Below are 22,574 nucleotides of genomic sequence, written 5' to 3'. Positions count from 1 at the left end.
TCGAAATAAAGGAAAACGACCCAATGAGTCACTTTTATGTATAATGGGGGACAATGCATGGAATATTCTAATGCTTTGTCTCAGTAAAGAAAAATGGTTATATCAAGAAAACTTCAGTTAACCCAGTAAAATAAATTGTGTTTATCGCAGGTTTGCTCAGATAAAGGCATGTTAAGGAAAGTTTCTGTCAGATGAATGTGTTATATGAAGACAGCAGCAGTTAAAACATCTAATTGATGAAAGTCATGCTACTTAGTCCAGATGGATGCTACCACCATTAACCCCTGACCCCAAATCTATGGAGAACCTCTGGAGTACCCTTTAAAGAAAGACCCATGAGCGTGCATGTCAGGACTCCTACCTGCAACAGTCCTGGGAGGGAATTCTTGCATCGTCAAACGAGACAGTGGCAGAAACCATCCACGTTCTTACAAGGTAAAGATCAACAGGTTTTGAGATGATCTCCTGCAACATTGCTATTTTACAACCCACTGGTTTTAAATGTGATTGTTGATAACTGAAAAAAAAAAAAGAGTAAATTGCATTGATTATTGAGGAACAATGCATATGCCGAAAGCTGTAAAAAACAGAAGACGGCAAAAAAACTCCATTCTGCAGCATTTATTGTTGGTTTGGATGCTTTGGGAAACCAGGTATAGGCAATAAAACAATAAATATGGATGTCATAGCAAGAACTCTCTCATGAAGCATTATACACAATGTACACTATATATTTGTCCTAATGTCCTTCTTGAATATCCTATGAACATTTCCAAACAAATAAACAACTCCATGCAGCGCCCCAAAAAGGGATGTGGAGTAAAGGAAAACAAAAAACTAAAAATAACAACACATACACTTAAATGCACTTGTGAAGATTTTTGTGTCATTAAAAATAGTTCCTAAGCCACAAGGACAAAATAAACTTGTGCTGTTTGAAAATACATAAATGAATGTAAAATGTGGCCCATCTGCGCTGGAGTTCCTATACTGGTGCAGTGATGATGATGACGATGACGATGCATCTCAGGCTTTGTGAGGCATTCGGCTAAATCTGTGCATGCCAGCTCATTTGGGGAGCTCTGACACCTTTCAAACGAGCGTCAGTAATCCGTATCAGAGCCCTCTGCGTTGTCCACGTTCCGTGAGAGCATGTAGTTGTCCATGTCAATGGAGCGGCAGTTGTTAATGGCGTAACGCAGCCGCTCGGCCATGACGACCTGGCTGGAATACGGAGGCAGCCGCAGCTGGAAGAAACAAGTCTGGGAGGTGGGCAGGCTGTCGTACGGCTGCACAGAAGACAAGAAAGGCACCCGTCAGAAACTCGACTGACACAAACATTCACACAGGGCCGAATCAATTAATCACATTCAAGTTGACATTACAACGTAATAGAATGCAATTGTTAAATTACAAAGGCTGCAATTTGGGGGGGGGAAAAACCCAAACTGCTTCATTGCAGTTGGTCAGTCAGCTTTCTATTCAATACAGTGAATCCCCACATATTCGCAGGTCGACACTCACAGATTCAATATTAAAAAAAAAAAAAAAAAATTGCTGTGGCTGTTGGGGTATTGTTGTTTTGAGGGAGCCAAACTTTGTTTTTCATGGAAAATGATGATTTTTAAATCAAGACGAACAAAGAAATTATATCCCACCCCAAAAACACTGTTGTTTTGTGATTGGTCCGCACGTAGCAAATCAGCAGGCTCAGGTCAAGAAGCTTGCAGGCATTGTTTAGTATCTTTATGTCACGCTTGTTTGGTAGAACGCTTAAAAGACTGGGAGGCAAAGTGCTTACTAAGTTTCACAACTCAAACTGAAGAAGATAAAGTGTCTTTGATATTCATTCATGGTCCATTTGCTTTTATAGCGTAAGCCTCATCTATAAGAACAAAACATTTATGTCTAATAAATATGACATTGTTAATTGCAATACCGAAAAATGTAATGATTTTGTTTGTTGAAAAATAGGACCTTGAAAAAAATTGCCCATGAAATCGCAACTTTGAGGTAAAAAAAATTCACAATTAAAAGATTTTTCCAAATGGTTGCGCCCTAATTGACACGAGTGAATTCATGAACTCACCCTGTCCACTTTCATGATCTGAAACCTTTGCGAGATGTCGGCCGTGTTGGCGGGCAGCCTGGAGCGTCCCGACACGAAGCGCATGAAGAGGACTCGCTCCTCGTTGGAGAACTCCTCCAGTGTCTGCCAGAACCACTGCACCAGCGAGTGCTGCTCGTCCACCTCTCGATAGCGCACCACCTTCTTCAGGACGTCGCAGCAGATCTCGGGCATCCCGCACACCATCTGCTCCAGCTGCTTGGCCGTCAGCAGGGACAGCAGCGGCACCGGCACGATCCAGGACATGCCTTCACGCACGGCCGCCACCTGACAGCAGCGCCAGTTGCACCTCATTAGGGCTCGATAATATATCCCGCTCACGCTGGTTTCTCAACATTCAGCCACGGTTGTTCATTTTATTCAGCTCAGTGACCAAATGAACATCCTCACCTGGCGATTAATTTCATGCAGGCGGTACTCAATAGCCCTTTCCACATATTCCTTTCGGTTGGAGAACGTGAGAGGGATGCTGTTTCCTCCCGGGATGATGGGCACCATCTTGCCATCTGCACTCTGACCGACAAAGGAATCCAGAGGGATCATCTGCAAGGTAAAAAAAATAACAACCCCATGAGACTACAGTGCTATCCTTGACTTGAGGGATTAACTCATTGTGTGAGCAAGCTCATAACTCAATTTACTCCAGTGAAAGGATTTCAAATTCACTTCTTTGGTTTCCCTCCCATAAAGCAGCAAAATGTTTTCGGTTTTAAGAAACATAGCATGATTTTGTAAAATATCGGTACTATGGCATGGCTACTCCTTGTGAGCGACTCAGAGAGACTTTAAATCAGGAGTTGTCTAAAACAAATCAAAGGTCCATTTATTGTTTTTTTTTTTTTTTTTGGATAAAAATGTAATTGGTAACGTAGATATTTACCAACTTTCCACTATAAATCATCCACTGCTGGGCTTGTCGATCACGTTTCTCTCACAGCCTGCAGCTTGGTAGTGTTTATTGTTCATTTTGCGTTTTTTATGTTAAAGTCGTCACAAATAGAGAGAGAGAGAGAGAGAGAGAGAGAGAGATAAAGGAAAGAAAGAGAGCGAGAGAGAGAGTGATAAAGAGAGAGCGAAAGCAATAAAAATAAAGAGAGACAGAAAGAGAAAGAGAGAGAGGGAAAGAGCTGCGGAAAAACCTAAAAGGCAAACAAGCTTTGGTGAGAATTAAATATTTCAGCTCTTCTTCTGGCATCTACTGTATAAGTGTTTATGTTTTTTAATTAGTGTTCTAATTTCCTGATCATTTATATGACACTATATGGAAAGCGCTTTATTACAGCTCCAGCTTTTGTTAAATGTGAAATGTGCTATACCTAGAAAGTTGTATTTGTATTATGGACTCACCCCGTCCACTTTCATTATTTTTGCATTATCTTTCATGGGGAGTGTTGTTTGTCAGTTTCTCAGTTAAAAAGATTACACGCACACAGAGACGGTTGATGTGTAAAAATATTTTAAATGTAATATTTGAGTTTGCCACATCAACTCACCTCATGGAAATTGTCCTCAGTGATGCCACTGTCTTCGATGTGAAGAATGCTTTTCAGCGTCTGCACGTAAAGGAGGTCCACTTCCTCCAGATCTTCAAGGAGCAGCGGAATACAGCACAGCTGTTTCCACACCAGAGGAGCCAGGTGAAGGTCAAGAGGCTTCTTGGTGCGAATGGCCACACCCATCAGGATGCCAAGAAATTTAAATTGGAGCATGTGCTCATCCAGGCAAGAAGATGGATTGAGGAGGAACCTTAGAAAAGAACCGTGATGAACTCATTAAAAATTATGCTCTCAATTTCTCACCCAGTAACCACAAAAATATTTCAACCATTTTATTGAATGATGTATCGGATTTCCTGGTTTTGTTGAAACCCACAATATTGGTAACGCATCGGCCCCAAAATCCCATATTGGTCGGGCTCTGTTCTTTATAATAAAGACAGATTTGTTGAATAATTTTGCCTCACCTGTCTCTGTTGTAGCCAACCTCTGCGCTGGCATTTGGGGACGGGATGAGCAGGTCTACCACACCGGTCTCCAATTCCTATGAACACATTTGCAGCCCAACGAGAGTACCAGGACTTCCAATCACACAAGCACCAAGCGACTGCTGATTGCGCCATACCTGACACATTTCTGTGATGGTATCATCAAAGACCCCCCCTGCGTCATCAGCTCCCTCGCCCACAAGCTTCACCTTCCAAGCTCTTGAGGGAAGACGGAGATCGGAAGCATTGAGTTTCACAACCTGACGGGCAATTTGCACGAAGATGGGTTTACATTTGCGCCCCCTGCAAATAGATGGAGACAAAATGAAACGGTGAGTGACAAAGTAAAGAGCTGGACTCCTCCACTGCAAGTGACAGTACTGACCTTGTGGAGATTCGTTTGACAGTGATCTGGGGACCATAGTTCTTGCCTTGCACCATGGTTTTGCCAATAGAGCGCACCATGGGTAAGGTGTACACTCTGGGGGCTAGTAAGGGTCTTAATTGGCCCTGAACAATCCCCCACGTGCCTGCATTGTAGCGAGAGGTGCAGCTCTGCAAAGCAGACATCTTAATTATCAAAACATTATTATGTAGGATCGAGGGAGATGGTTAAGATATTTGGGTCAGAAAATGGCAGCTGCACAACAGATGGAAAACTCAATGAATTAAAAATAATAAAATTCATTTGATATGTGCTCGAATGTTTCATCAATATTTGTGTTGGTGTGTTCAAGTTGTTTTGAGAACCTGGTTGTTGGGACTGAGGTTGAGAAGTCTCCAAGACGAGTACATGAGGTCGGAGAAGTGATAAAGGAGGCGGAGGCGAGCTCTCACTGCCTCCATGCTGACCTCCTTGAGCACGCTGTACTGCGGGGGGACGGCCAAAGGCAGACCGAGCTGGAGAGGGACCGAAGAGCCTGAGAACGGAACAAGCGTCAGTTGAAAGTCAAAGACAAAAAACAAACTCAAGTCAGATTGACTGGATTATAAAAATTAGTCCGTGACTATATTCTTTAGGACAGTAGTTTTCAAAACTTGCGAACCAAAATCTAAAATAATAGTTGTCTATCCGGGTACCATCATAATGAGCAATACTATAATACGTAGTAGATGCGTAGCAGGCCAAAGCATTCATCATAAACAAGTCATACTTTCCCCTCTAAAAATTACATTTGATAGCAATTAAAAAAATAGAATGAAGATGCAAGCTACTGTAACCTTTCTCAGTTTGAACACTGACACTGAGTGCTTGAATATTTGAAAATTAAAAAAAAAACTTGAATAATGAATGAACAATAGTCTACATCAAAATGTAATGTGTGAAAACAAACATTTCTACACTGTACATGTACATTTATTATTTAATTTGGTACTGCGGTCTTTTATGACCTTGAATTTTGAGACTGAACACAAACAAGACTTGTTCGCTAGCTGAACTCAAAGGTCAAAGACTGTTTTTTATTTGCACAATACAATAAAGCTGCACATTTCATTGTGAGCAGCCTAAGGCACACCTGAGCATTAATCAGTTACACCTGTAAGGTGTTTATCTCGACAAAGCAGAATTGTTCACACTCAGATTTCAAACTATTTGACAAAAGTGAGCATTTTTTTGCAGTTCAGCTCATGAAAAATGGCAGCAGAAACAAAACTTAAACATTTCAATTTTTTGTATTTCAAACTAAAGCAGTGTGAGAGTCAGGTTGTGTGTGCGTGTTTGTTGACCTGGTGCTCGAGGGGGGACAGAGGGAGCGGTCCACGCTGCACTATGGCAACGTCCAGCGGTGATCTGGTTGATGCCCTTGCTCTGCAACACTGTCACCAGGCTCGGTTCTCTTACGTGGTTGGTGTGGCCCAGACCCAGCTGAAGATAGTAAATGTTCACCAAAAAGAAAAAAAAAGGACCATACATCACATTTGCAAATGTAAAATATTGTGGCAGTCATTGTGAGTGTTTCAAACAGGCTTTGAGTTGGTTACCTGGCCTTCTAAGTTGCTGCCCCATGTGTAAACGTCCCCCGTGGAAGAGAGAACCAAAGTGTGCTCAGCCCCTGCAGCAACATCCTGGATGGGAATCCCTGACAGTGCCGGCACCTGTTGGGGGCGGTTGTGGTTCCTTGCCCGGGCTTCTGGCAAACCAATCAGGCGGTCTAGAGCAGTAGAAAAAACATTTCAGGGAAAAAAACTAAATTGATTGACAGTCTTCAAAAGTATTTCTAGCTGTACACTTATATACGAATCATATATGCCAAATATTATGATACTTTACGATTATTCAAAAATAAGTCTAAAATGAAAATGCGTATTTGAACATACCTTTACCAAAGGTGAAAACTTTTCCATCTTTTGATAAAGCCACAGAGAACTGTGTTCCACAAGCCACTTTTTTTATGCCAATTCCACACAGCATTTCCACCTTCTAAGGATAGAAAAGTCAAATGATTCGATTATAACGCAAATCTATTACACTCTTTCCTCTCATGAGTGCTTCTCAGAATATCAAGCGGGCCTAACCTGAGGTGAAGACTTGGCAGTCGAATTCCCAAGTCCCAGTTTTCCATAGTCTCCATCACCAAAAGCCCACACCATCATTCCATCAGCAGAAACCACCAACGTGTGGTTCAAACCACAAGCAACCTGAAGAGTGTCAGAGGCAGTGTTGACATGAGCTGCAAGTAAGCAAAAATACATTTTCCCTTCAGTAGCTCTAACCTGACCAACTTGATATCCTTCCAGAGCCGTGACCTTCTCTGGCAGCTTCTTGTTGGAGGTGTTTCCCAAACCAAGTCTTCCGTAATCACCATTGCCAAAAGTGAAAAGCTTTCCATCAGCTGTTACCACAGCCGAATGTTTGAACCCGCACGACATCTACGGAGAAAAAGCACATTATCAATGACATACGGCTGAAATGATGATGTCAGACTTATGGGGTCTGTGTCCGGATGAGCGTCCACATCACATACATCTCGGATTTATATTCACATACGAAACACGCATGAATCCAATTTTGGAGAAAAAAAAAACAAAAAGGAATAGCACTGCATGAAAAAAAAATTTTTTGCGTTGCATACACGTCAGCCCCCCACAACTGCCCGACCAGTTGATTACCTTCCAAAGGGCAATATAAGTAGGGCTGCACAAACTATATGATTGACAATCGTGATATTACATGACCAGCTATTTAATCAGATACGACGGAAATAAACATGATTGCAGCCAATTAGACTCCAGCTTTTTCTTCTAACATTGGTTTGCAAGCTGAAAAACACAGAGCCCTCCAATAAATGAAAGAAGCAGAAAACAGAAAGTAATAGTAACAATGACCGAAAGTGCAGTTTTAGACGCATAGTTGATGAGCAACCATGACTTGGCGTCATCATCCGAAGATGACGCTATTTTGAGAGCAAGTATTTCCTTCCCGTCTTTTATGGGGCGCAATCTCCAGAGCGATGTGGAGTAAATGAAGCCGTTGTGCAATGTATGGCGTCCAAAACAAGGCAATACCACAAACCTGTGGACTCAATTGAACAAGTGATGAAGTGAAAAGCATGAAAATGTGAGCAGAGTAATGCAATGCCAGCGTGGTGAGAAGTGGCTCAATTTAGAAACAGGACCAACCTGCACCACCTCCTCTCCTTGAAGAGCTTCAATCTGCCGTGGTCGGCGCTGGCGGTCGCTGTTTCCGTGGCCCAACTTGCCGTAGTCGCCATCACCCCAGCTAAACACCTCACCACTCTCTGTCAGTGCCATGGAGTGGCCGTCACTACCACAGGATGTCACCAACTGAGTCACCACAAAACCTGATTTACACCAAGAAATTGACAAAGACAAGAGACACCGTAACTAATAAGTAATGACAGGAAAACAAAACTTCTCCTAAATTGCAACTAAACCCCTTTCTCAACTATTCTAACCAATTGCAGATATTTCAGTCTTTTGGCATTTTTAATGAATGTCACAAAGGTCAGCAGATAACTTGTACGTATAAAACGGATGATTTAACACCACCTTGAAGAGCTGAGATGACGGTGAGAACATGCAGGTCGTCAGAGTTGCCTTGTCCCAGACGGCCATAGCTGCCCTCTCCACAAGCTAACACGGTCCCATTGGGCTGCATAACAAAGGTGCAGTTCTGACCACACACGACCTGGTGGGGAAGAGATGCTGACACATTAACTGAAAAGGAATTCACTAAAAGTTGGAGATTTCAAATATCAGCTAGTACATGTAGATGTATAAAACATTACGAGAAAAAAAGAAAAAGGAAATGTAACTTTGGGTAAAATAATTAATATAGTGGGACCTCTTGTTACAAACTTAATGGGTTCCCTGAGCCCATTTAAAACATTCATAAATCAAGGAAATGTTTCCCATTAAAATGAATGGAAATGCAATTAATCTGTTCCATCCCCCAAATTAAGTGATATTTACCTTTTTTGTTCACCAGTGTGTGGTCCAAAAATTCAGTGCAATATATAATGCAAGATAGAAACAAGTGAAAACACACACTATTATAAAGAAATAAAACACGAAAAAAAACTAACTATTTATTGCTCAATTTATTGACTTAACTAGGAGGGGAAAAACGGGAACAGGATTGCAAGTTTGTGTGTCAACAGTTATCTGTGACTGGGTGAATGGATTGTACATGGATGGAACTTCCGCCTCGCAACAACATACAGGGATGGCTATACGATGTTGAAAGAGACTCAAAATATCACCCGGCCAGTGGCCATTTTTATCCAACAATTGTTTACTTAAAATGTTTTGAAGCGTTTACTCTTTATTGATTTAGTTTCCAAGACGTGGTTTAGACAAAAACTGAAGCTTGCTCAGATACCTCCTTCAAACTTGAAAAAAATAAAAACCAGCTCCTTCGCTTCAGCAAAGCTGAAATGAGCTATTTTAACTGTCACAGAATTATACTGGAATTGTGTTTAACAAAGACGTATACATATGAATACCTGTTGCGCTTGTGAGAAGGAAGGCGCAATGGTTGGTATCAAGATATTTCTGCCTGCCTCAGCCAATTGGCCATGTCGTCCAGCACCCCACAAATACACATCGCATTTCCCTCCAAGGTGCCAGTCCTGAAGAACATTTTGTGAAAATTGACAAAAAAGGACCATCACCATTAGTAGAATAATTATAAGTTGTGTGTCTTATTTTCAGGCAACAATTTAATTACCTCAGGTCGAGAGGTAGCCCAGGACATGATTTGTTCATCCATACCGGCAATCCATTTATTGTTGTCCTGTAAAAAAAACACAGCAGAAATAAGATTACTTGAGCTGTTCATTTATCATAAATTCCATTTTGAAATGCATTAGAACAAACATGAACACCCTCCTCACCATGAGCAAGGTCATTTCATCTTTGGGAACGGGTTCCAGGTCAGGAACAATAAAGGACTCGGGGAAGCTTGCACCTCGAGCCAGGGCCTCTGCCGCCTTTACTGTAATTGAAAAGCAGTCCAGCCAGGCCCACTCACTGGCACTCCAGATGGCAGAGCCAGACTCAGGTGGGCAGTGTCGGAGAGAAGGCGGGACTGGCGGGCAGCACAGGAGCTGGTCCAGGTGGAGTCCCACTGCCAGGGAGGCGAGGCACTGCATGTAGGGACTGTGGATAAGCTGCTCCCCACATACTACATGAGGCTGGAAGTTCCGGAAACAAGGGAATGAATGTAACTGGAAAGGATGTTTAGCATCACTTGCTGATGGCTAAGAATGTTGTGCTTTGTCCTCCCCATGGATTCTCTCTGCGTAACAAAACATTGCCCCACACAGAATCGTAATGCCAATGACTGGCAGAGGTGGACATTCCGTCAGTCCGACACTGAGCGACATCTGTTTTGTTGAAGTTAGACAATAAGACACGAAACTTAAAAAAAGGAAAAGACTAAGCACGGAAGGAAGGGGGTTTTCGTCCGCCAGGGTCGTCGTCTCTAACCGGGTCACGTATCAACAGACCTCACAGTCTTTTACTGACAGACGCCCGTTTTGCTGAATGCACCCAGCCTGTCTTGCGTGTGTTTGTTTTGATGGCAGGCTTACTTGAGAAGCAGCAAAGAGGAACATCACGAGTTAGTCAGGCTGGGAAGGCAACAACTAATTAATGAACTAGCTTTGAATACAGACAACAGTTTTACAGAGAAGTTCTTATGAGTTAAGTTTTACATTTTTATTTTTGGAAGCAGTAAGGTTAGGGTATTTTGCAGCCCCACACTCCATTTCAGAAGGTGGCAGTAATGCGCTAAAAGTTGTTTGCCAACCACTAAAAGACAGAAGAAAAAGATGATGAAGAAGATTGCTAAAAAGAAGACAAAATCCATTAATTTATTGTCATGGAAACTATTTTGGCTTGCACAAGGCTGAGAAGCATTTTAATCTACCAAGATTGTACCTTTGTCAAAAATGCGGCAAGGGATTCTGGTTAAGGAAAGTAAAACTTTGGTGTAAAACCTTTAAGACTTAAAGCGGCAATAGGCTACCACTTAACATTTCAAAAGCTTGGCAAATAAGTTTAGGTTATGTGAAATGTATGTGAGTCTACGTGCGTGCAAAGCTCTCTGAGTAGCAAGCTCTTTGGATAGTATAAAGGAAGCGCATGTAAAATAACATGACGTACTGATCAACAGACAATTACAGTTTGGGTTTGGGTCGTCTTGAAAACTTGACGGACGGTCTGCCCAGGCCCCTGACGGATGACTAATGATAAACCAGAAAACCTTATTTAAATGCCCACCTCTGATGACTGGTACCACATTCTGTATATTTGTAGAATTTGAATTTCTCATCTTATGCCATCTCTATCTCAGTATGGCTAATGGACATTATTATTTCCATTTAGGATCATAAAGATATATTAAATGTCCTTACCTTCTCATATGCATACTGCTCCTGCAACATAAGAGGTAGCCTCTCCAGGAAGGCCCTCATGCAAGGGGCCATGTTGAGGCCAACCACACCCTGCTTCTTCAGAGCTGAGCGGCAAGTTGCCAGCACGTGGTTGCTTGCCATGAATTCTTTTGAGCAATTTACAACTAAGACATCCTAAAAAACACACCAAGGAAAACAAAACAAAGGAAGTATATTATTGAATTAAAAATATATAAGACCAATTATAATTTGGAGGAGAATTTATAAAGCACACTTCTGTAAATTTTTGTGTTGCACGACACAGAGAACTAGATCATATAAACCAGTGGTCCCCAAACTACGGCCCGCGGGCCGGATACGGCCCGCCTCCACATTTGGTCCGGCCCCCTGAACAATACCAGAAAGCATATTGATTTTTTTTTTCATATGTGTATTTGTATTTGATAATAAAGTTGTACTTTTGCAATAAAATGTTCCTTAGTTATGAACTATTTTCATTATTAACAATTAGTAACTATTTTATACACGCATATAACGTGACATTCTGTTACAACCTTCTGCAGTCTGTGCCCCTATCTGGCAACCCCCAGAAAAAAAATCCTAAACACGCCCCTCTCAAAGAGAGAGCGGAATGATGGTGAAAAGATTAGGTACGAGAAAAATTTATTCAGAATGCAGGGCATTTAACCTGCAGTGGACAAACGATTATTTTTTTGTTCAATGCAAAGAAAGTTGTGTCGTTTGATCTGTCAAGAGGCGGTGGAGGTATTCAAAGAATACAATCTGCGACAACACGATGAATCCCGTCACCAAGACAAGTATGATAGCTTGCAAGGCCAAATGCGAGCAGACAAACTCTCAAAGCTAAAAAGTGGACTGTTAGCTCAGCAGTATATATTTGTACGCCAAGCTCAGCTGAACCAGTCATCTGTACGGGACATCTTTCGGGTTGCTCAACTGATAGCAAGCAGTGGTAAACCTTTCACTGAGGGAGAGTTTGTCAAGAAATGCATGAACGCTGTCGCGGAGGTGTGTCCCGAGAAGAAAGAAAGTCTTTAATGCCGTGAGTCTATCAGCGAGTACAATCACCAGACGCATTGAAGAAATCGGGGGTAATGTAGCTGCAGCAGAAGACAAAAGAATTTGAATTTTTTTCATTAGCACTGGATGAGAGCACAGACGTGCAGGACACTGCGCAGCTGCTCATTTTTATTCGTGGAGTTAGTGCAAACTTTGAGATGTGCGAGGAGCTGGCAGCACTCCAAAGTCTGAAAGGGACTATGACGGGGGAGGATATTTTCGGCAAATTGTACCAAACCATGGAACTTGGACCTATTAAGACTGTGCACGGCACAACAGAAAGTTTATGTTCCATGGACTTTTTTTTTCTGTGAAGAACCTAGAGATGTTTTTTTGGTTATTATTTATTTAATTAATAGTGTTATTTATTTTCTGACTTTTGTTCTGTAAAGAATCCAGAAAGGGTTATTTGATTGTGGCTTTCTGGAAAACAATACATTTTTACATTTAGGCACTCCTGCAATCATCACACTTTTTCTGTTACAAACTGACCCCGGCCCCTCATCAGAGAAGGGAAAAGTTATGTGGCCCTCACAGGAAAAAGTTTGGGGACTCCTGATATAAACAATCAATGATTGGGCCTCCAAACATCCCAGCACCTCTTGAGCATGCGGAAGGTGATGGTGCCTTGCTCAAGGGCACCTTTGACAGTAGCCAGGAAGAAGACTAGCATCTCTTTAACAACTACTTGCTATTTTCACATTTGTCCTTACAGATTAGCCTCTGCCGCCTCAAATAAATATCCGCTTTTTTATGGCCATCCTGCTACAACCACAGAACAGTATAAAAGAGAGCGAGATGTACTTTACCTTTGACCTGTTGGAGCAGACAGCAACACCCACATCTGGGATCCACACAATATTCTGAATGGCCCCTGAACCAGCAACAACTGTTTGAACCACCGAGCCATCCTGTCAAGTACACAAAATGACTCGGGTACATACAGAGCCAACTGCAGCCACCATGCATGACATGTAAGCTTCGAGGACAACAGTATCTGCAGGAACACGATAATGAACCACTCCCCCCAACTCCCACCTCCATATATTACTTACTCTCAGGGACCAGATGTTCATGAGGCCTCCAACACCCCCGGAGGCCAAAGCAAGACCATCAGGACTAAAGGCGACCATTTTCACTGGAGTGATATGGCCCTTCAGTTGGAAAATACACGTTGCTCCGTCTTGCGACTGTTGTGACGACTGCGAAGCAACCACAGCAAAAGCATGCGAAAAGTGAAGCACTTGCTATTAGTCACAAGACATTTGAAAAGATTTGATCATGTTCCATATAAAATCAGTACCATGCGTTTAGGATTCGCTTCTTTCTCCCACCAGCCCTCCGAGTGTGAGGAACAATCTTCGGGGAAATTTGAGATGACCTGTGGAACAGTCCAGACTGTGACCAGCCCGTTCTGACAGCATCTGAAAAACATGGTGACACATGAAACTCAAATCAAATAAAATTAGTCAATACAGCTATGGTCACAAGTATATACGCAGTCACAAGGCACACAAGTGAATGAACATTTTAAAAATAAATTTGGCGGGCTTGTTGGAGAAATTAATTCTGGGTTCAAAAAGGGTTTGGAAGGCCCAAATCCTCAGCTGTGTGTCCAACAAGACATTAATTTGGGCACAACGTAAATATTTAGTAATATCGACAGCTGAGTCCTATGCATCTACAGTAGTAGACTGCATAAGATCACTCATGATGTAAAATCAGGATTTATTATGTTTGAGAGAAAATCTGTTCATGTTCTGTTCAATACCCGTATTTTATAGTGTGAACAGATTATGTATAGAATATCACACCTGATTCCTTTTCGACCTATCATTGGTCATTCAGATATGAGTTGTAATGATGCACTATCCAAAAACGTACCTAAATCATTCATGGTTGTGAACTGGTTATTGTTTTATAGTTAGACAGTCAATTATAAATCTAACACCTGGTCTTAATAACAGCGTAGTCAAAGAATTTCATATTTTTCTTAACTCTTGAACATTTCAGAAAATTGTTGACCAACGTTTATATTATTTTTGGGAAAATGACTTACATAGATAGCATGTTGAGGGGCTTTGGGCCACTTCCAGGTAAGCTGCACCACGCAACACCATTCACTGGGGAAGGTTGTTTGAGACTCATTAAACAATGCCAGCCTGTGCCCAGTTCAGAACGCGAGTCAGCATTGGCCCAAAGTTTCACCGTCTCTTCTTTGGCACATGTCATCAAGATTTGACCAGTAGGATTCCATTTCATATTAGTGATTGATTCCTGAAAAACATGCATACAGATTTCTTGCGTGTCGATTGTAAATTTACTGTCATATTTAACTTTATATATATATATTGAGAATATTTAAACCTTGTGAGCATCAATGACCACAATGGCTCCTTGTTCTAAGGGCTCTTTGGATCCAATCAACAGCTTGCCATCTGCGTATCCCACTGCAAAAGGCTTGTCTTCTCTGTACCAGGCTATAGTCATCACCGCCACTGAAAAAAATAATCTAAATGTCAATCGTAAACATGTAAAATATTTCGTCGTATTGTTATTCACAATGCCATCAAAACCATTCATTACATGCTGCTGGCAAGAACAAATAGAACACATTTGCCATACCATCTTTCCTGTAGCAGTGCTCCAATTCAGTGCGGTGCATACTGCAGGAATCCAATACTTCAATGAGACCCAGCGACCCGTCCATTCGACCCACCAGAAGCATGTCTGTGGGTTCCCCAGACCACAAAGATTCTGCTTCATCTTCAGGCCAAGACACTGCTGAAACCCAGTGAGGCTGCACATCCAAAAGGCCTTTACCACCTACAGGGAGGAAATGAACGATGAACCATTTATCATTTTGGGACCAAAATAGCCATCACAGACAATGCGATTTTGAGATTGTCAAAGCTGCATTTCTTAGGGCTCTTATGCCCCACGCTCACGAAGCAGGTCACACTAACCAGAGCTGTACTGATCGCGCTGTCACCCATAGTCCTGGAAGTTATTTGTTTCACCACTGCTTGAATGTTAGGCGCTAAGCTAACTTGTGCCGCAGCAGTACGGACTTTATTTGTACTATATGCAAGTCCGTGCACAGCAGCAGTAACAAGCTGCATGACGCGGATCATCTCCTCTGTGGTGACAAATAAACTATCCCACTAACAAGAAGCATTTTAACACGGGTTACGGTGGGTGCTTGATGCAACTATGTAACACTCACACTAACACAATGTCGTTTATGGTACACTAACATATTGTAGCGTTGATGGATTAACGAGTCATTAGTCAGCGATCTCTTGTTGATTAACAACCAAAACAATGCGTGTTTTCCCGTGTTTGACATTGAAGAGAAAGATCTCACACACCCTCTCTCGCAAACGTAATGATGCGTTCATGAGCTGGGTAAAACCAGTACTCAAAGCCACACACCCTCATTGGCATCACATAAAAATAAAATATAATTAAGTTTGTTGCAATATACTACGTTATGCTGCAAAAAAAAGTGTGTAACCCCTGACATTATTTACATAAGGATTTTATTTTGTTTGTACAATGTGCGTTGATTTTGTAAATCTAAATTCAATACTATTAAATTATCTGCATACCCGTGAAGAAAAGGAAAACATTTTGGATAAGGGTTAAATAAAAACAAAATAAAATTAAAAACCAATGCAAGTGTTTAGTTTTGTTTTCTTTAGCCCAGTGCATTTTCTTAATTCAAAGTTGAATGTTGTATTATCTTATTAATTTGTACATGCCTTAAATAATTCCAGCTGTAAACTAAATCTGGTTATATAAGGGGAGCTACTTGCTAGTACGACATGCCAAATTTACATATGATCCGATTAGTCAACTAATCGTGACTACTGTTGGTGATTAGTCAACTACCTCAATAGTTTGTGGCCACTCTAATCAATACATAAAGTAAGCCGACAATAGCAATTTAGCAGATGGTCTCAGACGGGAACACGTAAACGGCTGACAACATTGTGTCGGAGCGCTCGAGATGTCAAATGTTTATTCAATATTCATAATCTCATCAATAATATTTGCACCACAGAGTACTGAGTTTGGAGATCCCTCAAGAGTCAGTATATAGCCCCCTTTTGTTCAGCCTGTATGCATCCCTTGGGTCAAATTCTTCAGAACGTTGGTCATCAAGGCAATAGCTACGTCCCCAAATGACAATAGTTCAACAACTTCAACTAAACCAAAACAACTGAGAGGACTGCTGTTAGTAAACAATTGGAGTCACTGTCTTTAAAAGCCAAAGACTAAGTCCGAAACCCACATAAATCACTAAAACAGTGTTTAACTATCTGAAAAACATCCAGATTGAGGAGTTGCATGCTCCAGACCAGGAGAAGCTTAACCATACTTTTTTTTCCCAGTATCCTTGATGATTGTAATGGTCTTCTGACAGGACTCCCTCAAATGAGCATCGGAATGCCTCAGCTTACCAGGACAAATATATCAGAACATATGACACTAGTCTTAGATGCTTTACACTGGCCCCCAGTCAGCTGTAGAATGGATTTAAAAATTATGATGATCGTCGATAAATCAATGAAAGGCTTAGGTCCGGAATACATTAAAGAAATGCAAATTCAATATAAACGAAAAAGGGTTGGGGCAATTAGAGGCTCCCATAGTTCAAAATGCGTAAATGCTGTCGTATAGGGCGATCCAAGAACTGGGGTAAGCGCAACTAAGCCATGTTTGCCATCTAGTGGTGAATGGTGATGTTACAACTTAAAACTAGCCAATGCATATCTGCAGTTCGACACCCGTATGCATTTTAAATACATACTTCCTTTCAATACAAATAGTGAGTGTTCATAGTAAAATTCTGCCATTTATAGATAGTGGGAAAATACAATAAATTACTGGCAAGTATATATTTTATTATGAAAACTATACTTACTAATTGATTTTCCTTTGACAAATAACAGACTGACAAAGAGTAGGTGGAATGTTTACCATTAACTTGCCAGATGTTGACCATTTTCTCCATAGCAGATGCAAGATATTTTCCAGTCACACTCCAAGCCAGCGGAGACAGGCAAAAATCACTGGGAGATCCCAAACATGCCCGGCCCTCCGGTGAAGAACCATCACTGGTAAGAAAATATCACAAAAACAAAGAAAACAATTGATACAGTGTTGGACAAGTTGTCCCTTAGAAAGAGTATTTTATTGTAAAAGGTTTTTCGGTTGATTACAAAGAGGAAACAACAACAAACAAATTCCATTATGCATTCATTGGTTTGCTTGTTTATCTTTGTATTTGTGTATCCTTGGGCAAAAAAATTAAGATCGTTACACTCGTTATTGCAACAATTTCAGCAAAATAAAAAGAATTGCCACTATACTGAATGATGAAGAGTGATCAAGGTTTTCTTTTACAGGTGTAGAGCAAGTCAAGGTTTGTGGATTTGTTGTCTTACTCCTTATTGAAGATACAGGTCTGCTGGAGGGTATACTGGCTTTTGGTAACATTCCACACCCTGACTGTGCCATCATTTCCACTAGTTGCCAACAAGCCTTTCTTTTTGCACCAACAGCATGTGAGGACCTAAGTCACAAGAAACATGCATTTGAACGTCAAATACACAAGTTGTAAATCAGCAAAGGCACATTCTTATGACAACTCACTCGACTCTGATGAGCTTCCAACTTGATAAAAGAGCACTTTCGCAGGTCCCCTGCCATATCGGCAAAGGTCTGCGGCCTGCTCTGATTGTCGCGGTCATGGGCAGCTAGTGTGCGCACCAGCTGCTGGGCGGCCCACTGTCGATGTTGTGAAGAAAGCCTGGAGGACAGGCAACAGGCGGCCAGAGCATTGGCCAGCTCCAGAGGGCCTACAGCGGAGGGATTATGGGAAGGATGGGCATACAAATGCGCAATTAGACCTGCTTGACATGGAAAACAAGATCACAAGGATTGCCCGTAAGTGAGAGAATGTACAAACAAAAAAAGACAGAAAGACACAAAAAAGTATGAAAAAAACAAAAGGTGAGGTGAAAAGCATGAACTAAAAAGTGGCACATTCACATAAATAATCAATGTGGGTGGTACGTATCTGACGATTTCGAAAAGACCATTTACTTTTTATTATAATTAGATGACAAGAACTAATCAGATACAACAGTTCAACCACAAAAACTGCAGCACACACCAACTGCTAGATTATAATATTTTGTTTTAGTGTTGAACATCATTTTAATGCATCAAGACAATTGTATAAATACATTGCGAGAGAAATTAGTAGTCGAAAATGTTAAGGTTAAAGTAACTAAGTATCTAACAAACACTCAACATTCCTTCTATGCAAAGACAACACACCTCTTTTCTCCATATCAGCCTTGTCATAAGCAGGCCTGAATTTTGCCACTTTATCGGCCAGGAGAGCTACCAGAGCCTGCGTCACTACAAAGTTGGGAGAGGTAATAAGCTTGTTCTCCTCTGCCACACCGCGTAGGAAGCTGGGTAGAAATTTCCTCTGGACTGGATCATCCACTGTTGTCAGATTCATGCCTGTTGCTGCGGAGATCAGATTCTGGAAATGAAAGATAAAGCCTCAACAAAGACACTAAATCAAATTTACAGTCAAATGCAGCAACAGGGATTGACTGTATATGACAAAGTAACGTATAGTATTGTACATAAAAGATTCTTAATAAAATATTGCTTTCAATCTGAACTGTTTATTGCTTCAATTGTTCTCAACATCAAAATTAAAGAATGTACTGCGCATACAAGCATAGGATGAACCCAACAAGTATACAGTGACAAGCACAGAATCAATTATATCAATCTTTAAAACAGTGGACCGCAAGCACCGGCCAGCGGACTTGTAGCGCTTTAACTGCTTTAACGAGTAACTCTGGTTATCAGATCAAAAAATAGACAAGACAAATTGGATATAAAGACATTTTGATTACTCTGGTTGTACTAAAGCAAGCTTATAAACGCTTGCAGGACCGATCTGTCAAAGACGGCATGGTAGCAAATGCACGCAGACATGTTTGCTCCTTCTTGGCCTGCAGGAAGCAGAGCTATGTCGTAGCGCCATTGAGAGGCGATTCTGGATCGATATTGGCTGCTACAGAGAGAAGCGCCTAGCGCAGGATTCTGGTCTATATAAAAAAATATATATTATCATGGCGGAATTCAAAGATGTCTCCTCAATAAGTGAAAAAAAAAACAAGGAAAAGCACTACTTTTGCATAACAAAACGTGTTAAATTGATCGCGTAAAGGTGGCTGCAAAACTCGTAAAATTTAAATCAAGCAAGGGTAATGCCTTCTCTGCTGGCCTAACATAACCAAGGAATCAAGATCATATTCTTCACATTGATATTATATCCTAGCGTTGAACTTTTAGTTTTGAGTTATTATCCAATCAGAATTCAGCTAGCTTGTGTTGCCAGGCAGATTTCATGAGATGAGTAGCACACAATATTCATCCTTCATCCAAGGCCGTCAGATACAATCGTGTGGGCGTCTGTTCTGTGTGAGTGAAGGGTGCGCTTACGGTTGCTAGCGAGTTGCAATAGTCAATCAGATCACGAGTTGATGACAGTAAAGCCTTTTCGCTGTCCTTACGTTGAAGGCAATAAACGCGTATTGTGATGGAATACTCACTTGAGAGGAGGCAGCACTATGTAGTGTCAACACACCAGAAAGTCGGAACTGGCGACCGTTCAAAAACCTAAAATATTGCTTTTTTAAACCACACTTGCCGAAGGATTAAAGAGTGTGAATTTAATTGCAGATACACTTGCGAGGCCATTTTCAAGAGGGACCTTTCAAGAGAAGCAAGGTCGTCTAACACTCACTCAGTACTGTGTAAGAGTGTTTCAGTATATTACTTCTCCAGCCGTGGTGTCATAAATCATGGTCATATGAGGGGGATTATTTCAAGTCTGTCGGACTAAATAGGACTTCACTGAAGGCTTACATGTGAAATGCACGGCCCGCCACTGTCTTTTAGTGAATACAAGACTCAACACAAGATGGCAACACCAGATATGTATCAGACTTTACAATATTTTCCCATCAATACCTCGAAATGGGCCGTCCGAGGAGATTGTTAATTAAATGACATCATAAACCATATTATTGTTACAGTTTTATCAAGCTTTTTAAATTTGGCTAGTGTAAATTACCTGTGTACATAGCTGCACCAGCAATTTGGCAGCATTGGGGCTATTGGAGGCCAAGCAGCCCACTGCTGTGCTGAGATAAGCTAGACAGGAAATTGGTTTGCTGGCTTTGGCAGCTCCACGTGTCCTTTCGGCATGGCCCGAGGCTGACGTTGGACCGGTAGAAAGCCCAGCCCGGCCCGCCGCCGCCAGGCACATGAACCTGACCAGAGTCCTGATATCTGTTAAACCAAGTGATTCCAGGCCAGCAGCAAGGCTGCAGCTTGAACCGCTGGGTTGAAGGGAGGTAGTGATGGTAGAGAGGGGGGTTGTATAGGTAGAGTACAAGACAATGCATACACATTACACATTTGGGTTGTATATTATCATTCTCGTTATTACTACTATTATTATTAATATCTACGCAAAAAACTATGGCGTACGCATGTATCATATTGTATTATGTTGTTTGCGTTTGCTTAAGTGAATGCATAGTGCAATTGGGACTTCTGCCAGTGTACGTGGGTGAAAACTACCTGACAGAGAGCAGAGAAAGAGCTCTCATCACCATGGTCCTGGCAAGCAGAACCTGGGCTGCAGAGGTCACCCTTCTCAGGGCCATCACTCGGTCGTGGGGGTTCTGTAGGGCGGCTGCCTGTTCCCCAAGTGTTACCCTGCCTGAAGAACTTTTATCCACTGATATCTGACAACCTGCAAATAAATACACCTGACGTTAACTTTTCTGAGAGCACTGATTATCTAACTTTTTTTTTTGTGTTGCACTGTCTATATTTATGGTACAGTATTTTTATGATTTACACAAAAATAGGAGACACTCTGCATATACAGAATTTGATGATTCCCCCCCCCACCCCCCGCAAATCAACACTATTAGTCAAATCCCAAGTGTGTGTGTGTGTTATTTTTTTTTAAATTACTGAGGGTTGAAAACGGCGGTCTTTGAGTTTTTTTGGGGGGTTCATGAAAATATGATGGTTTTAGAGAGGATTTTGCCTGAAGGCAGCTGTTTGCAATGGTGAGTTTGGATTTGAAGATGACTTCGATACTATGACTAAAAAAAACTACCTCGATACAGGAACTGAAACGATACCATGGCAAAAACATCAATAAAGGGCAGTGGAATAATTTCTGGGAAACTACTTCAAATTCATTTCAGTTGGGTATAAAAAAATACTAAAGGGATACTTATTAGAATACTTTAATTAAAACAAATACATTTTAAACACTTTAGAACAATTGAATATGAAACATTGAAATCGAGCACCCAAGCCTCTCGCACATGTTCGGGTGGCTCCTCTGTCACCCATCACTCTCCATCTGTATGTAAATACTTATCTTTTTTATTAACTTTATTGATAGGGCATACTCACCAATCTGCAGCAATGTTTCCTCCATACTGTTGGTGGCAGTTACCATGGCTGCAGAGGCCCCCAAAGGGTCACTATCAGGGAACTGCACAGCCTCTGGGACAGTCCTGCGTTCACTCAGACCCAATGGACCTGCTAAAAGCTCAAATTCTTCTTCCCCTGTTAGTTTCTCATCTTCATCAACATCCATCATGTCCCAGTCCTCTGAGGTGTCACAAAAAACAGAGGACGTAAATTCGAAGAACTATTTCAACACACTTGGGGCCTGATTTACTAAAGGTTGGCTCATGCAAATCGATGTGGAACCAGATTTATTAGTTGTGTCTGCCAAACACACAAAATTTAGACGCAGTTAATTTTGCACTTCTGGGAGGAGTCTATGCACATTGATTAATTTAGCATGCAGCATTTATTTATCAAATCTTAGACAAACTGGCTGATTTAGCATTTTTAAATACTGCCACTAAAAGACAAGTGCAAACAAGTGTGAAAAGCAACACAGCACAGACAAAATAAGAGGCGGCAAGGATTCTCAGAAAGAAATATTTGCGCGACCTATCGGGGATCAAAACGAACAGCAATGCAATTCTAGAGCTTCTCCATGACATGCCAAAATTGCTTTGAACTTTTTGGCTTTTCATGGCAGGTCATTTCAGTATACTGTGACAATTGGTGCTGGCCTCTCTTGCAGCAGTTTTCTGGATGAGGTATACCAAGCTACAGGGACTTTGTGCATTATTTAGAAACTTAGTAAGAGATGAAGCGCAAAATGCCGGATTACATGGGATGCAATTCTGTATGAGTGAAGACAAAATTTAGAAACCACTATTTGGATTTCTACTAAATCAGGCCCTTATATTTTTATAGTGTTCTGTGTTCAAGGACACTGTACCTTCATAGACACTGTCTTGCTTTCCCAGAAGGTCAGGAGCCTGACCCTTATATCTGAAACAACAAAATC

General features: G+C 41.4%; 1 protein-coding gene across 6 annotated transcripts in view; it reads right to left on the bottom strand.

The window, feature by feature from the left end:
* Positions 1–606: 606 nt before the first annotated feature.
* The window catches only part of herc1 (HECT and RLD domain containing E3 ubiquitin protein ligase family member 1), a 69,440-nt gene continuing 47,472 nt past the window's right edge, over positions 607–22,574 (bottom strand). For 3 of the 6 annotated variants that reach the window (XM_088295635.1, XM_088295637.1, XM_088295638.1), the window contains exons 47-79: positions 22,506–22,558; positions 21,617–21,817; positions 20,762–20,936; positions 20,250–20,517; positions 18,425–18,638; positions 17,735–17,994; positions 17,527–17,654; positions 17,060–17,196; positions 14,699–14,899; positions 14,441–14,571; positions 14,133–14,350; positions 13,377–13,497; positions 13,129–13,275; positions 12,883–12,984; positions 10,994–11,167; positions 9,470–9,769; positions 9,304–9,369; positions 9,080–9,205; positions 8,124–8,262; positions 7,734–7,915; positions 6,828–6,983; positions 6,630–6,752; positions 6,432–6,534; positions 6,096–6,265; positions 5,841–5,979; positions 4,863–5,032; positions 4,498–4,667; positions 4,250–4,415; positions 4,092–4,168; positions 3,622–3,874; positions 2,519–2,671; positions 2,090–2,395; positions 607–1,289 (exon numbers count right to left, since the gene is read on the bottom strand). In XM_088295635.1, coding sequence (XP_088151761.1) covers positions 1,104–1,289; positions 2,090–2,395; positions 2,519–2,671; positions 3,622–3,874; positions 4,092–4,168; positions 4,250–4,415; positions 4,498–4,667; positions 4,863–5,032; positions 5,841–5,979; positions 6,096–6,265; positions 6,432–6,534; positions 6,630–6,752; positions 6,828–6,983; positions 7,734–7,915; positions 8,124–8,262; positions 9,080–9,205; positions 9,304–9,369; positions 9,470–9,769; positions 10,994–11,167; positions 12,883–12,984; positions 13,129–13,275; positions 13,377–13,497; positions 14,133–14,350; positions 14,441–14,571; positions 14,699–14,899; positions 17,060–17,196; positions 17,527–17,654; positions 17,735–17,994; positions 18,425–18,638; positions 20,250–20,517; positions 20,762–20,936; positions 21,617–21,817; positions 22,506–22,558 — 5,515 coding nt within the window. In that variant the 3' untranslated portion in view covers positions 607–1,103. The remainder of the gene's footprint in view (positions 1,290–2,089; positions 2,396–2,518; positions 2,672–3,621; positions 3,875–4,091; positions 4,169–4,249; positions 4,416–4,497; positions 4,668–4,862; positions 5,033–5,840; positions 5,980–6,095; positions 6,266–6,431; positions 6,535–6,629; positions 6,753–6,827; positions 6,984–7,733; positions 7,916–8,123; positions 8,263–9,079; positions 9,206–9,303; positions 9,370–9,469; positions 9,770–10,993; positions 11,168–12,882; positions 12,985–13,128; positions 13,276–13,376; positions 13,498–14,132; positions 14,351–14,440; positions 14,572–14,698; positions 14,900–17,059; positions 17,197–17,526; positions 17,655–17,734; positions 17,995–18,424; positions 18,639–20,249; positions 20,518–20,761; positions 20,937–21,616; positions 21,818–22,505; positions 22,559–22,574) is intronic. The other 3 variants (XM_088295636.1, XM_088295639.1, XM_088295640.1) reach the window with 2 other exon arrangements.

This window comes from Idiotropiscis lumnitzeri, chromosome 5, assembly GCF_059441095.1.
Source record: "Idiotropiscis lumnitzeri isolate Australia: NSW breed Sydney's pygmy pipehorse chromosome 5, RoL_Ilum_1.0, whole genome shotgun sequence".
Taxonomy (NCBI): Eukaryota; Metazoa; Chordata; class Actinopteri; order Syngnathiformes; family Syngnathidae; genus Idiotropiscis; species Idiotropiscis lumnitzeri.
The sequence above is the reverse complement of the archived record's forward strand: the minus strand, read 5'-3'. Positions and strand labels throughout refer to the sequence as shown.